This window comes from Xenopus laevis, chromosome 2S, assembly GCF_017654675.1.
Source record: "Xenopus laevis strain J_2021 chromosome 2S, Xenopus_laevis_v10.1, whole genome shotgun sequence".
NCBI classification, from domain to species: domain Eukaryota; kingdom Metazoa; phylum Chordata; class Amphibia; order Anura; family Pipidae; genus Xenopus; species Xenopus laevis.
This window is the reverse complement of record NC_054374.1, coordinates 52,052,223-52,067,074: the sequence shown is the minus strand read 5'-3', so window position 1 is coordinate 52,067,074 and position 14,852 is coordinate 52,052,223. Positions and strand designations below refer to the sequence as shown.

General features: G+C 40.5%; 1 protein-coding gene across 7 annotated transcripts in view; it reads left to right on the top strand.

Moving 5' to 3' along the window:
• The window catches only part of LOC108708905 (F-box-like/WD repeat-containing protein TBL1X), a 275,459-nt gene that overhangs the window by 245,779 nt on the left and 14,828 nt on the right, over positions 1 to 14,852 (top strand). For all 7 annotated transcript variants that reach the window (XM_041583786.1, XM_041583779.1, XM_041583784.1 and 4 more), the window contains 3 exons: positions 1,011 to 1,074; positions 5,722 to 5,819; positions 9,228 to 9,288. In XM_041583786.1, coding sequence (XP_041439720.1) covers positions 1,011 to 1,074; positions 5,722 to 5,819; positions 9,228 to 9,288 — 223 coding nt within the window. The remainder of the gene's footprint in view (positions 1 to 1,010; positions 1,075 to 5,721; positions 5,820 to 9,227; positions 9,289 to 14,852) is intronic.

Below are 14,852 nucleotides of genomic sequence, written 5' to 3'. Positions count from 1 at the left end.
TAAAATAAAATAATGTCCAATAAATAAATATATTCAGTAGAAAAAAAACAAGCACACATTAAAGGGAGAGGGACATAGTTTTTTTTACACTAAATAGATTTGCCTTAGGAAACCTTTCACTGGGTTCTGGTTTTCTACAGATCTGAAGACCAGCATCACCCCTAGTGGTCTGTAATATATGATCATTCACAGTTTCTGCTTCTGTAAAAGGCTAGCAATATGTTAGAACCCCATGTTAGACTGTACCATCCTATCTGCTGAGAATGAAACACCCACACAATTTATAAATAGTTTTTTGTTATTTTGTATAAACGTTTTTTACAATTAATACTAGGATAAAACATTCCATTATATTTCTTCTAAATATTAAGGAAAACAATTAGCACATTGCTATAAGCATTGGTGTGGAAGGTTGACTATCTCAGATTAGAAATACAGTAGTGCATTGATGTGGTAAAAAAGAGGCAGCCATCCTTTCAGTAAGTAAATGACTGATGAGCAGAAGGCTAAGGACCTACCTGCATGTATCCTTTTTAGGGCCTTCTGGTGGGAGACATTTGGGTATTCCCACCAGTTACAAGTCCCACCTCATGTAAGGGGGGTTCCTTTTTATGTCACCAAGGCCATTACAGGTGGCACCATGATATAAAAGGTAGGGATGAAGCAAGATTGGGTATTTTCAATCCCCCTCAATGAGGAGGGTGGGGAGTATAACAGAGATTGCATAGTAGGACACAGAAGGGTTAAAGACAGGGAAGGTGAACAAGTAAGGAGGAAATAAGCAGTGTGAGTGCTAGAGTCTGTTGTAGGTGCTTCAATAGCACTCAATATTGAAATGGTCAACTCAAATAATACAAAATAAATTCTTCAGATATGTATGTCTAATAAGTTAAATATAACTGGAACAGCTTTACATTTAGAAGTACTCATGTATAGTATGTGATTTTCAGGTTCTTTCTCTATCACAAGTTTTCTAGAAGCCAATTATATTTGTTCCTCTTTTTGTCTAGACTGATGGCACTCTGTTAGCTACAGGATCCTATGACGGCTTTGCAAGAATTTGGACACAAGATGGTAAGTGAATGCTTAAGTGCACGACAAGAGTACTCCTCAATTTGACCCTTCGCCTTGAGCCATCCTATTGAAGCCCATCAGGGCCGGATTTGTGGCGAGGCCTAGGGAGGCAAATTATTAGGGGCGGCATGCTCCCCAGTGCTCCGGCGCTTGCGTGCATGCAGCGGTGATTCCGGTGAAGAAGCCGCCTGAGGCGGCTCCTCAAAATGCCGCCCCCTCGCCGGCTTACCCATCTGCAGGGGAGGCATCCGAGGCAGGAACACTAGTGCGGAGAGCGCAACTGCGCTCTTCCGCACTATTAAAGCCATACTTTTGGTTTCAAAACTGGAAATTCGGCTCTTAAAAATTACAGGAGCGGCTTTTTGCCTCCCCTGGAAATGTATCTGGTGCTGCCGCCTGAGGCGAGCACCTCAGACTGCCCCTGCACGCATGCATTCTTGCTCCCAAGGGGGTAGTGCATGTAGGATTTAGGAATGCACAGCCTAGGGATGCCTGCCTGGGAAATCCGTTGCTGAACCCCCTTATTATATACCTTAATGAAACCAGGAGACAGAGATGGGTGTAAAATGGCTACAATGTTTATTCACATTTTATCAAACAAATAGGACCTTGCCAGCCTAACCTGAGGCAATATTCTAAAGCCAGAATTTAACAAGAGACCGCTACTAACACCGCTACTATGCTCTGCCACTAACATTAGAGAAGTTGAGCTGCCCTGCTGCCGGACCTGCATCTGCAGTGTCTCGATGAAAGGAAATCCAAGTGGGCTGCCCATCTAGGACAAGCAGTCAATGACCCCCATCTAAAAAACAAATTCTCTGTAAGACTACAAATGTATTGTCATCACTACTTTTTATTACACCACTTTCTATTCAGACCCTCTCCTATTCCTATCCCAGTCTCTTTCAAATCAGTGCATTCAAATCAGTGCATGGCTGCTAGGGTAGATTGGACACTAGCAACCTGACTACTGAAATTGCAAACTGGAGAGATGCTGTATTTGGTTTCTAAGTCTGGCAGCTCAGTAATCCAGGAGCAGATTTTGAACTGTTACAAATGGATACATTTAGTGGCTACATGAGTTGATACATTTATCAGCAGTGTCTTTGGAATATTAACAACTATTGTATCAATTCAAAACAGCTTCCTTTAAACTCATGGATTCTGCTCAGCAGGGACAAAGATATCAACTTAATGTATCAAGTTAGAACAGTTACAGAGTCGGCGACACCCCTCCCATAGCTGCTTTAGAAGATGAAAAATGAAACTATATACTTCAATATTAGAAAACAAAACGATCGCAAATAAAAAATAGAAAGTAAATGCAAAAAGTATTTATTTCTGGTAAACTATCTGGAAACAATTAAACTGGAAAAAGTGTTTGAAGGTGAGCAACTCACAGTCATAAAACATATAGACACAGTTTCTGTGTATCAAACATACCATACCACAGGATGGAATAAAATTGGCCAATAGACTTATGACATACACATATTTTTAACATTCTATGTACAAAACATAAATATATTCCTTTTTGAAATACTTTAAAATAATTAATTACTGTGTGTAACTGCATGCAAAGACAGCAACCCTCATCAGGATGTATATTGCTTGGTCAAGTTAAAGCCATGCAAACTTACTAGTAGATTGCCTGCCATGCCAGACCACACAAAAAAAGCCAAAGCCACTAAAACATTACATTTTCCAGAAGACTTGACCTAGGAAATAGCAGCGTTATCTTGCTACCAATTACCATTTACTCTGTCCATGTGGTAGACTAGGATGCTTACACAGACATTCAAAGGCATTTTGATTGCATCCTGGATACCAACCATTTTCTTTTATTAATAATAAAACAAATTACCAGCTATTAATTAACTTCAGTTTACATGTTTCTACCTGTTCAGCCAATAAGGAAGCAAACTTTTTCTTCCCCTGACATCACGTCCCTCTCTTTCTCCACCCCTGGGTCTGGCCATCTCCTGCTTTAACTCATTCCTTTTCACCTAATCACAGTTACATGTGATTCTGCCCATCTCTGACCTAGACCAGTATAATCTGGCTGCTGGTCATTTGGATCCCTTGTCATGCAGCCCCTTTGCTTATAGCTCTAGGGCTTTCCTTTCTATTTCATTTTATTAAGTTGCTCAAGCTATTCTACTTGAATAACTTGAGCAACTTAATAAATGCATTTTTTGCATTATTTTAGCTGTGCTTACTTTTTAATTTGAAAGGCACAGGGGCCCTTTGGTTTCTGCAAACTCAAATTTTCAAGATTTATCAACAGAACAAATCTCGAAAATTCTAATTAAAAAGTGTGAAGACTGAAACCTGGTTAGTCAATGGGAGAAATATTGTCAACAATCAAACTAATTTATTTGTTGATGTTTTTTTACAGTTATATTTGTAAAAATGAATTAAGCTGCATAAAGCCATATTGGTGGTAACACATACTTATTGGGTATTTTTTTTTTTTTTTTAATAATACTAGCTATTTAGTTATGTTTGCCACCTGTGCAGCTTTGAAGGGGCTCTCTTGTTCAGCATTTTGAAAACCAGGCAGAAATCAACCCTGTTGTACGGAAGTGATGCAATAATCCCACTTCCAATGTACTAACTCTACCCCAATATCACTGACCCATTCTTAACTGGAGGCAAAGGTGGCAACACTATATTTAGTAGATGTGGTTATCCAAATTATGGACCCAGGACCCAAGCATTCTGGATAATTATTCCCATATCTTTTTTTAAGTAACACTTTGTTTTGACAATACTATCTCTTTAAGTGATTTTTTGGAGCAGTTAATATACAATCCTTAGACAGTTTGGTGATATTGATGATTTAACAGTTCATTTGCAAGTATGCTGTGCTCTAGTACTTTTCGCTGGTGAACTCTGCACATGGCCAGCTACTAGCATCTAACAACAACCCTTTGCTCTGTGCTTGCTTTACAGGCTTAAAGGCACATAAATAACAATCATGTTTGCCATTATTAGCAGGGACACTCTGGGGCTGCTGCTGCCTGCCCTCTACTGCTCCAAACTTTAGCAAACGGACGGGCTATATCACTCTCTGCACTAATGGAGCTGAAAAAAAAGAGAAAAAGGGGTGGTTCACCTTCAAACAACTAGTTGTTTTCAGATAGATCACCAGAAATAACAACTTTTTCCAATGACTTTCTATTTTCTATGTGTGACTTTCTAATATTGAAGTGTAAAGTGTCATTTTTCACCTTCTGAAGCAGCTCTGGGAGGGGGAGGGGGGGTTGCCAACCAACCCTGTAAACTGTTCTAAATGGATACATTTAGTTGATACATTTCTTATCTTTATCCCTGCTGACCAGAATCCCTGAGTTTCATTACAGGCAGCTGTTAGAATTGATACAATAGCTGCTAATACTCCAGGGATGCTGCTGAGAAATGTATCAACTAAATGTTGCAAAATTGTAACAGTTCAGAGTCTGCACCTGAATTACTGAGCTACCTGACTCCAACACCAGAGACAGGGACATTCAATTTCTAACTTAGATTTTAGAAAAACAGTAAAAAAATAAATAATGGAGAGTAATTGAAAAAAGTCTTTATTTCTGGGGTATAATCTGAAAACAACTGAATTGAAAACAGTGTTTGGAAGATAAACAACCCCTTTAAAATTACAGGAGGAAGATTTTTGCCACCCCTGGTAACTGGCCTCTAGACGCAAGGTTCTAACTTTTGCTCATGGTAGGAACAGCCCTGATTATTAATTATTCAGGGTCTTGTTCCTAGGGTCCCTAGACCTCTTGTAATACAAGGGGTGATGCTTCTAAATGGGTAAGAAACGTCATGGTTAGATGTTGGCCATTAAAAAATTATAATTTAATGCTGCTTGTTTTTATTAAGAATATCACAGTAAAAACAACAGTCTGCTGGCTATTATTTGGTATTGAAAAAAAATAAAATGCTGAACTGTAATAATCTATTATTTCTTACAGTATAAAATATTTTCTTTAAAGCAAAAACAAAATAATGCTTAATGTGTCCATACAGGGACAGCTATTGACTGCAGACTTTACCAAGTCAGCAGTGTTTTGTCCCAAAGTAATGTTGTATTAATAAATATCTAATCCCTCTCCTCTGAATGTTGTTCTCTACCAACACGATGTCTACATGTATCCCACTATGTGACCCATGTTTGGCAAGGTGGTTGGATTGGTCCAGTTTGTCATTCTTCTTTAATGGAATGATTAATTAATTACACCAAATATAATCAAGGACAATTTAAAACACTTCTTGTAAATATTCCATGCAATTTATGGGTGCATATCTTCTGACAACAGCCATAGCATTCTGATATCACTGATATCTTAAAAAAAAAAAGAAACTTTGAGTCATTAATACAAATACATACATGCAGCAGAACAATGCATTTCCTTCAATGAAATATATATATATTTCATTGCAAGCAGTAAGCTATTTGTATATATATATATATATATATATATATATATATATATATATATATATATATATATATATATATATAAGCAGTATATATAAGCAGTAATAGGTTTTATCTTTTTTTTGTTTTTTTAAATATGGTTATTTGCAACAGCAATTCAGGAGCAATACTTACAACCAAGGTATTTTTAACTTCTTTTTATTCAGGCAATCTCGCAAGCACTTTAGGACAACACAAAGGTCCCATCTTTGCACTGAAATGGAACAAGAAGGGAAACTATATATTGAGTGCTGGCGTAGATAAGGTAAGTAATTCAGTAAAATGAGGGTACAATAAATTTTTATATTGTAAACAATGAATTTCAATGGCCAGCATTTATATTAGGGAAAGTATGTACCATGACTTCTTTCTTATACTTGATACACATAGTAGTTCTTGGGAAGAAATCCAAATCATTCAACTAGCATTGAAGTATGCTATTTTATAGGTTATTATAACTCCCAGAGAGTTCTAGAAGTTTATGGGGTTGAAGTTTTTATTTTTTTGCATCATTATGTCCAGAGAAGCAGCTCTGGAGGGAGGTCACGGTTGTAAACTCAATGATACATTAGTTGATACATTTCTTATCTTTGGCCCTGCTGAGCCAAATCCTTGAGTTTCATTAAAGGGGACCTGTTGGGCAACAATTTTATCCCCAACTGAAGGTGTGGGCTAAGCCAGCACTCTGTTTGGGGGTAACAGTGTTTTTCTTTTTTTTTGTAATTTCCCCCCTGCCAGCACTAGGCCAGACACGGGATGGAGCTCCTGGTATGAGCGGCCATGTTGGGGCACATGTGCGCGACGTCAGAAGAATATTTGCGAATGCGCTCTAACAACATGGCCGCTTGCACTGAGCTCTCCCTCCCGGTGTGAGTATACTAGCACTGGCGGGGGGCAATTTAAATTAAAACGAATGTTACCCCCCAACTGGAGCATGGGCTGTATTAGCTTGCACCTTTAGTTACATAGTTACATAGTTACATAGTTAAATTGGGTTGAAAAAAGACAAAGTCCATCAAGTTCAACCCCTCCAAATGAAAACCCAGCATCCATACATACACCCCTCTCTACTTTTAATTAAATTCTATATACCCATACCTATACTAACTATAGAGCTTAGTATCACAATAGACTTTGATATTATGTCTGTCCAAAAAATAATCCAAGCCATTCTTAAAGGCATTAACTGAATCAGCCATCACCCGGCAGTGCATTCCACAACCTCACTGTCCTGACTGTGAAGAACCCCCTACGTTGCTTCAAATGAAAGTTCTTTTCTTCTAGTCTAAAGGGGTGGCCTCTGGTACGGTGATCCACTTTATGGGTAAAAAGGTCCCCTGCCATTTGTCTATAATGTCCTCTAATGTACTTGTAAAGTGTAATCATGTCCCCACGCAAGCGCCTTTTTTCCAGAGAAAACAACCCCAACCTTGACAGTCTACCCTCATAATTTAAGTCTTCCGTCCCTCTAACCAATTTAGTTGCACGTCTCTGCACTCTCTCCAGCTCATTTATATCCCTCTTAAGGACTGGAGTCCAAAACTGCACTGCATACTCCAGATGAGGCCTTACCAGGGACCTATAAAGAGGCATAATTATGTTTTCATCCCTTGAGTTAATGCCCTTTTTTATGCAAGACAGAACTTTATTTGCTTTAGTAGCCACAGAATGACACTGCCCAGAATTAGACAACGTGTTATCTACAAAGACCCCTAGATCCTTCTCATTTAAGGAAACTCCCAACACACTGCCATTTAGTGTATAACTTGCATTTATATTATTTTTGCCAAAGTGCATAACCTTGCATTTATCAACATTGAACCTCATTTTCCAGTTTTCTGCCCAGTTTTCCAGTTTAGACAAATCACTCTGCAAAGTGGCAGCATCCTGCATGGAACCTATAGTTCTGGACAATTTAGTATCATCTGCAAAAATAGAAACAGTACTTTCAATGCCCACCTCCAGGTCATTAATAAACAAGTTGAAAAGCAAGGGACCTAGTACAGAGCCCTGCGGTACTCCACTAACAACACTGGTCCAATTAGAAAATGTTCCATTTACCACCACTCTTTGTAGTCTATCTTTTAGCCAGTTCTCTATCCAGGTACAAATACTATGTTCCAGGCCAACATTCCTTAATTTAACCAGTAACCTTTTGTGTGGCACTGTATCAAATGCTTTAGCAAAATCTAAGTAAATCACATCCACTGCCATCCCAGAATCAAGGTCTCTACTTACATTCTCATAAAAAGAAATTAAGTTAGTCTGGCAAGATCTATTACGCATAAAACCATGCTGGCACAAACTCATAGTATTATGATTTGCTATGAAGTCCAGTATCTTATCCTTTATTAACCCTTCGAAAAGCTTTCCTACCACTGACATCAGACTAACTGGCCTATAGTTTTGAGGCTGAGAACGGGATCCTTTTTTGAATAGAGGCACCACATTAGCAATTCGCCAGTCTCTCGGCACTATGCCAGATCTCAATGAATCCTGAAAAATTAAGTAAAGAGGTTTGGCAATCACAGAGCTAAGCTCGCTAATTAACCTGGGATGAATACCATCTGGCCCTGGACCTTTGTTAATCTTAACATGTTCTAGTCTCTTTTGAATTTCTTCATGTGTGAACCATGCATCATTAGTTGTATTACTAGAATTGGGACTGTTAAGAAGGAAACCTTCACTTACGGATTCCTCATTTGTGTAGGCAGATGAAAAATATGAATTCAGAATCTGCGCTTTTATTTTGTTTTCATCAACCATCTGACCCCCCTCTGGTAGTAAGGGTCCCACCCCTTCCTGCTTCATTTTTTTACTATTAACATATTTAAAAAATAATTTTGGATTTTTTTTACTGCTTGCTGCAATATCCTTTTCTATAGCAATTTTAGCTTGCCTTATAGCTTCTTTGCATGATTTATTGGCCTCCTTGTACCTTATAAATGTTTCGGCTGCACCAGCTAACTTGAAAGCCTTAAAAGCACGTCTTTTCTTACCCACCTCAACACCAACGCTTCTATTGAACCAAAAAGGTTTTGCTTTGCAACGACGTTCCTTGCTTACAAGTGGAATATACTGACAAGTATATTTATTAAGCAGCATTTTAAAGACTTCCCATTTTTGTTCTGTGTTTAACCCTGAGAAAAGCATTAGCTTGCACCTTTAGTTGGGGATAACATTTTTGCCCAACAGGTGCCCTTTAAAGGCAGCTGTTAGAATGGCTACAATAATTTAGTTAGCTAATATTCCACAGATGCTGCTGAAAATTGTATCAACTAATGTAGCAAATTGTAACAGTTTTTAATCTGCACCTGGATTATTGAGCTGCCAGACTGAAAAACCAGAGACAAGAACATGAAATTTTTCAATTTTGGAAAAACGGTCAAGAAATAAAACACGAAAAGCAATTTTAAAAAGTCTTTTTTTGGTGAGCAATCTGAAAATAAATAAATGGAAAACGGTGTTTGGAAGGTGAACAACCCCTTTAATCAATCTCTAGAGTTTTAGAAAATTGCAGTAAAAATTGATAACTCAGCCCCTTTGTATGGAAACAGAATCCAAGAAAAAAAATTCTACTTATAGCATACTGGTAAAGTGATACATCATGAATTAATTTGTCTAATGCATTTATTTCCATTATTAATATTTTTTGTTTTTTGGTGTTATACAGACAACTATAATTTGGGATGCCCACACTGGAGAAGCAAAACAACAGTTCCCCTTTCACTCAGGTATAATATACTGACATACTCTAAAGCTATTTTAATATAGAAAATGTAAGTGTAACCCAATAAATACCAGCTCTATGCTTTAATCAGTAGAGATGTCGCGAACTGTTCGCCGGCGAACTTGTTCGCGCGAACATCGGGTGTTCGCGCTCGCCGGAAGTTCGCGAACGTCGCGCGACGTTCGCCATTTTGGGTTCGCCATTGTTGGCGCTTTTTTTTGCCCTCTCACCCCAGACCAGCAGGTACATGGCAGCCAATCAGGAAGCTCTCCCCTGGACCACTCCCCTTCCCTATAAAAACCGAAGCCCTGCAGCGTTTTTTCACTCTGCCTGTGTGTGCTGAAGAGATAGTGTAGGGAGAGAGCTGCTGCCTGTTAGTGATTTCAGGGACAGTTGAAAGTTTGCTGGCTAGTAATCGTTTTGATACTGCTCTGTTATTGGAGGGACAGAAGTCTGCAGGGGTTTGAGGGACATTTAAGCTTAGGTAGCTTTGCTGGCTAGTAATCTACCTTCTACTGCAGTGCTCTGTATGTAGCTGCAGTGGGCAGCTGTCCTGCTTCTGATCTCATCTGCTGACTGCTGCAATAGCAATAGTCCTTGTAAGGACTGCTTTTATTTATTTTTTTGTTGTTTTACTACTACTACTACTACTACTACTACTACTACTACTATAAGAGCCCAGTGCTATTAGTCTAGCAGTGTTGGGGAGTGGGACTGGTGTGCTAATCTGCTGCTCCTAGTAGTTCAGCAGCACCAACTTTAATTTTTTTTTTTTAATATTCATTCTTTTTTTATTTAACTTTTTTTTATTTTACTATCGCTGTAGTAGTGTATAAGTTGACCTTTTAGGCATTATTTGCCCTGTAGGCATTTTTTGCCCAGTGTGTTATTCAACCAACTGCTATCTAGCTGTGTGCCCGTGTTCACATTCTGTCTAAATATCCATAATATTACCGTCTCCAGAAAAAACACCGGAGTGACTTTTTTCAAGCAGCCATAATAAATTTTACGTAATCCGTATCCATCGCTGTAGTAGTGTATAAGTTGACCTTTTAGGCATTATTTGCCCTGTAGGCATTTTTTGCCCAGTGTGTTATTCAACCAACTGCTATCTAGCTGTGTGCCCGTGTTCACATTCTGTCTAAATATCCATAATATTACCGTCTCCAGAAAAAACACCGGAGTGACTTTTTTCAAGCAGCCATAATAAATTTTACGTAATCCGTATCCATCGCTGTAGTAGTGTATAAGTTGACCTTTTAGGCATTATTTGCCCTGTAGGCATTTTTTGCCCAGTGTGTTATTCAACCAACTGTTATCTAGCTGTGTGACCGTGTTCACATTCTGTCTAAATATCCATAATATTACCGTCTCCAGAAAAAACACCGGAGTGACTTTTTTCAAGCAGCCATAATAAATTTTACGTAATCCGTATCCATCGCTGTAGTAGTGTATAAGTTGACCTTTTAGGCATTATTTGCCCTGTAGGCATTTTTTGCCCAGTGTGTTATTCAACCAACTGTTATCTAGCTGTGTGACCGTGTTCACATTCTGTCTAAATATCCATAATATTACCGTCTCCAGAAAAAACACCGGAGTGACTTTTTTTCAAGCAGCATTCTTATATTTTACGTAATCCGTATCCACCGCTGTGTATACGTTGACCTTGTAGGCATTATTTGCCCTGTAGGCATTTTTTGCCCAGTGTGTTATTCAACCAACTGCTATCTAGCTGTGTGCCCGTGTTCACATTCTGTCTAAATATCCATAATATTACCGTCTCCAGAAAAAACACCGGAGTGACTTTTTTTCAAGCAGCATTCTTATATTTTACGTAATCCGTATCCACCGCTGTGTATACGTTGACCTTGTAGGCATTATTTGCCCTGTAGGCATTTTTTGCCCAGTGTGTTATTCAACCAACTGCTATCTAGCTGTGTGCCCGTGTTCACATTCTGTCTAAATATCCATAATATTACCGTCTCCAGAAAAAACACCGGAGTGACTTTTTTTCAAGCAGCATTCTTATATTTTACGTAATCCGTATCCACCGCTGTGTATACGTTGACCTTGTAGGCATTATTTGCCCTGTAGGCATTTTTTGCCCAGTGTGTTATTCAACCAACTGCTATCTAGCTGTGTGCCCGTGTTCACATTCTGTCTAAATATCCATAATATTACCGTCTCCAGAAAAAACACCGGAGTGACTTTTTTTCAAGCAGCATTCTTATATTTTACGTAATCCGTATCCACCGCTGTGTATACGTTGACCTTGTAGGCATTATTTGCCCTGTAGGCATTTTTTGCCCAGTGTGTTATTCAACCAACTGCTATCTAGCTGTGTGCCCGTGTTCACATTCTGTCTAAATATCCATAATATTACCGTCTCCAGAAAAAACACCGGAGTGACTTTTTTTCAAGCAGCATTCTTATATTTTACGTAATCCGTATCCACCGCTGTGTATACGTTGACCTTTTAGGCATTATTTGCCCTGTAGGCATTTTTTGCCCAGTGTGTTATTCAACCAACTGCTATCTAGCTGTGTGCCCGTGTTCACATTCTGTCTAAATATCCATAATATTACCGTCTCCAGAAAAAACACCGGAGTGACTTTTTTTCAAGCAGCATTCTTATATTTTACGTAATCCGTATCCACCGCTGTGTATACGTTGACCTTGTAGGCATTATTTGCCCTGTAGGCATTTTTTGCCCAGTGTGTTATTCAACCAACTGCTATCTAGCTGTGTGCCCGTGTTCACATTCTGTCTAAATATCCATAATATTACCGTCTCCAGAAAAAACACCGGAGTGACTTTTTTCAAGCAGCATTCTTATATTTTACGTAATCCGTATCCACCGCTGTGTATACGTTGACCTTGTAGGCATTATTTGCCCTGTAGGCATTTTTTGCCCAGTGTGTTATTCAACCAACTGCTATCTAGCTGTGTGCCCGTGTTCACATTCTGTCTAAATATCCATAATATTACCGTCTCCAGAAAAAACACCGGAGTGACTTTTTTTCAAGCAGCATTCTTATATTTTACGTAATCCGTATCCACCGCTGTGTATACGTTGACCTTGTAGGCATTATTTGCCCTGTAGGCATTTTTTGCCCAGTGTGTTATTCAACCAACTGCTATCTAGCTGTGTGCCCGTGTTCACATTCTGTCTAAATATCCATAATATTACCGTCTCCAGAAAAAACACCGGAGTGACTTTTTTTCAAGCAGCATTCTTATATTTTACGTAATCCGTATCCACCGCTGTGTATACGTTGACCTTGTAGGCATTATTTGCACAGTGTTTTCTTCAAACCGCCATCTAGCTGTGTGAGCTTGTTCACATTTTGTCTAAATATTGATAATATTATCGTCTCTAGAAAAACCACTTGAGTTACTTTTTTTCAAGCAGCATTCATATATTTTACGTAATCCGTATCCACCGCTGTGTATACGTTGACCTTGTAGGCATTATTTGCACACTGTTTTCTTCAAACTGCCATCTAGCTGTGTGTATTATCGTTTCCAGAAAAACCAACTGAGTTTTTGTTGTTGTTGTTTTTTTAAAAATAATGCCAGGCAAAGGCAGGCCGCCACGCAGAGGCCGTGCTAGGGGCCGTGCTGCTATGCAATCCTGTGGCCCTAGCAAATTGCCCAGTTTTAAAAAGCCAATGACCCTGAACTCCCAAAATGCTGAAGAGGTAGTTGACTGGCTTACACAGCACACCCCATCCTCTACCGTTTCTAACTTTACCACAACATCCTCCTCATCCTCCACTGCTATGGCCACCCCACGTAACACTTCCTCCACCACCGGTGCCCCTTCTTCACTGGGGTCAGAGGAGTTATTTTCCCATGAGTTTCTTGAACTGAGTAATGCGCAACCATTATTGCCAGAAGAAGATGAAGGAGATGAGGACCTTACACCAGATTTAATTCTGGCAGAGAACACGATAGAGATGGACATAATGAGTGATGAGGAGGAGGTCCCCGCTGCTGCTTCCTTCTGTGATGTGTCAGAAGAAATTGATGCATCTGAGGAGAATGATGATGAGGAGATTGATGTTTTGTGGGTGCCTAGTAGAAGAGAGCAAGAGGAGGGTAGTTCAGATGGAGAGACGGAGAGTCAGAGAGGCAGTAGGAGAATAAGACCTAGAAGAAGCAGGGAGGACAGCCCGCAGGGATCAGTAGGGCAACAACATGTATCGGCACCTGTGTTCAGCCGGCCAACGCACCCGCCATTGCCGCCAATACCGCCAACTCCGCCAACTTCTACTGTTACCGCCAGATCGCACACTTCCAAAAAGTCAGCAGTGTGGGATTTTTTTAATGTGTGTGCCTCTGACAAAAGCATTGTAATTTGCAATGAGTGCAGTCAGAAACTGAGCCTTGGTAAGCCCAACAGCCACATAGGTACAACTTCTATGCGAAGGCACATGAGCGGCAAGCACAAAGCACTTTGGGAGCAACACCTCAAAGGCAACAGGCAAACTAAAAGCCACACTCCTTCTGGTCCAGCATCTTACTGCTCTACCTCTGCTCTCCTTGACCCGTCTGAACCACCCTCCACTCCGCCTTCCACCTTGACCACCTGTTCCCATTCCCAGTCATCTGCCACCAGCCAAGTTTCTGTGAAGGCCATGTTTGAGCGTAAGAAGCCAATGTCTGACTGTCACCCCCTTGCGCGGCGTCTGACAGCTGGCTTGTCTGCACTCTTAGCCCGCCAGCTTTTACCATACCAGCTGGTGGACTCTGAGGCCTTCCGCAAATTTGTAGCAATTGGGACACCGCAGTGGAAGGTACCCAGCCGCAATTTTTTTTCTAAAAAGGGAATACCACACCTGTACCAACATGTGCAGAGCCAAGTTACCGCATCTCTGTCACTTAGTGTTGGGCCAAAGGTCCATATGACTACTGACGCATGGTCCTCCAAGCATGGTCAGGGCAGGTATGTCACCTACACTGCCCACTGGGTGAACTTGGTAATGGCTGGGAAGCAGGGAATGGGTAGCTCAACAACAACAGTGGAGTTGGTGTCACCGCCACGGATTGCACGCGGTTCTGCCACCACCTCTACTCCTCCATCGCTCTCTACCTCGTCTTCTTCTTCTTCTTCTTACTCTGCTGCTGGGTCCTCCTTCTCCTCCTCCACACCTGTGCACCCCCAGCTCCCCCTAGGCTATTCGACGTGCCAGGTACGCCGTTGTCACGCTGTCTTGGGGATGACGTGCCTGGAAAGCAAAAACCATACCGGATCTGTACTCCTGTCATCTCTGCAGTCACAGGCCGATCGGTGGCTGACCCCACACCAACTGCAGATCGGAAAAGTGGTGTGTGACAATGGAAGCAATCTGTTGGCAGCGTTGAGACTAGGCAATTTAACACATGTGCCCTGCATGGCACATGTGTTAAATTTAATAGTCCAACGTTTTGTCTCCAAGTACCCAGGATTCCAGGACGTTCTCACCCAGTCCAGAAAGGTGTCGGCCCATTTCAGGCGTTCCTACACAGCCATGGCACGCCTTGCTGACATTCAGCAGCGCTACAACATGCCAGTCAGGCGTTTGA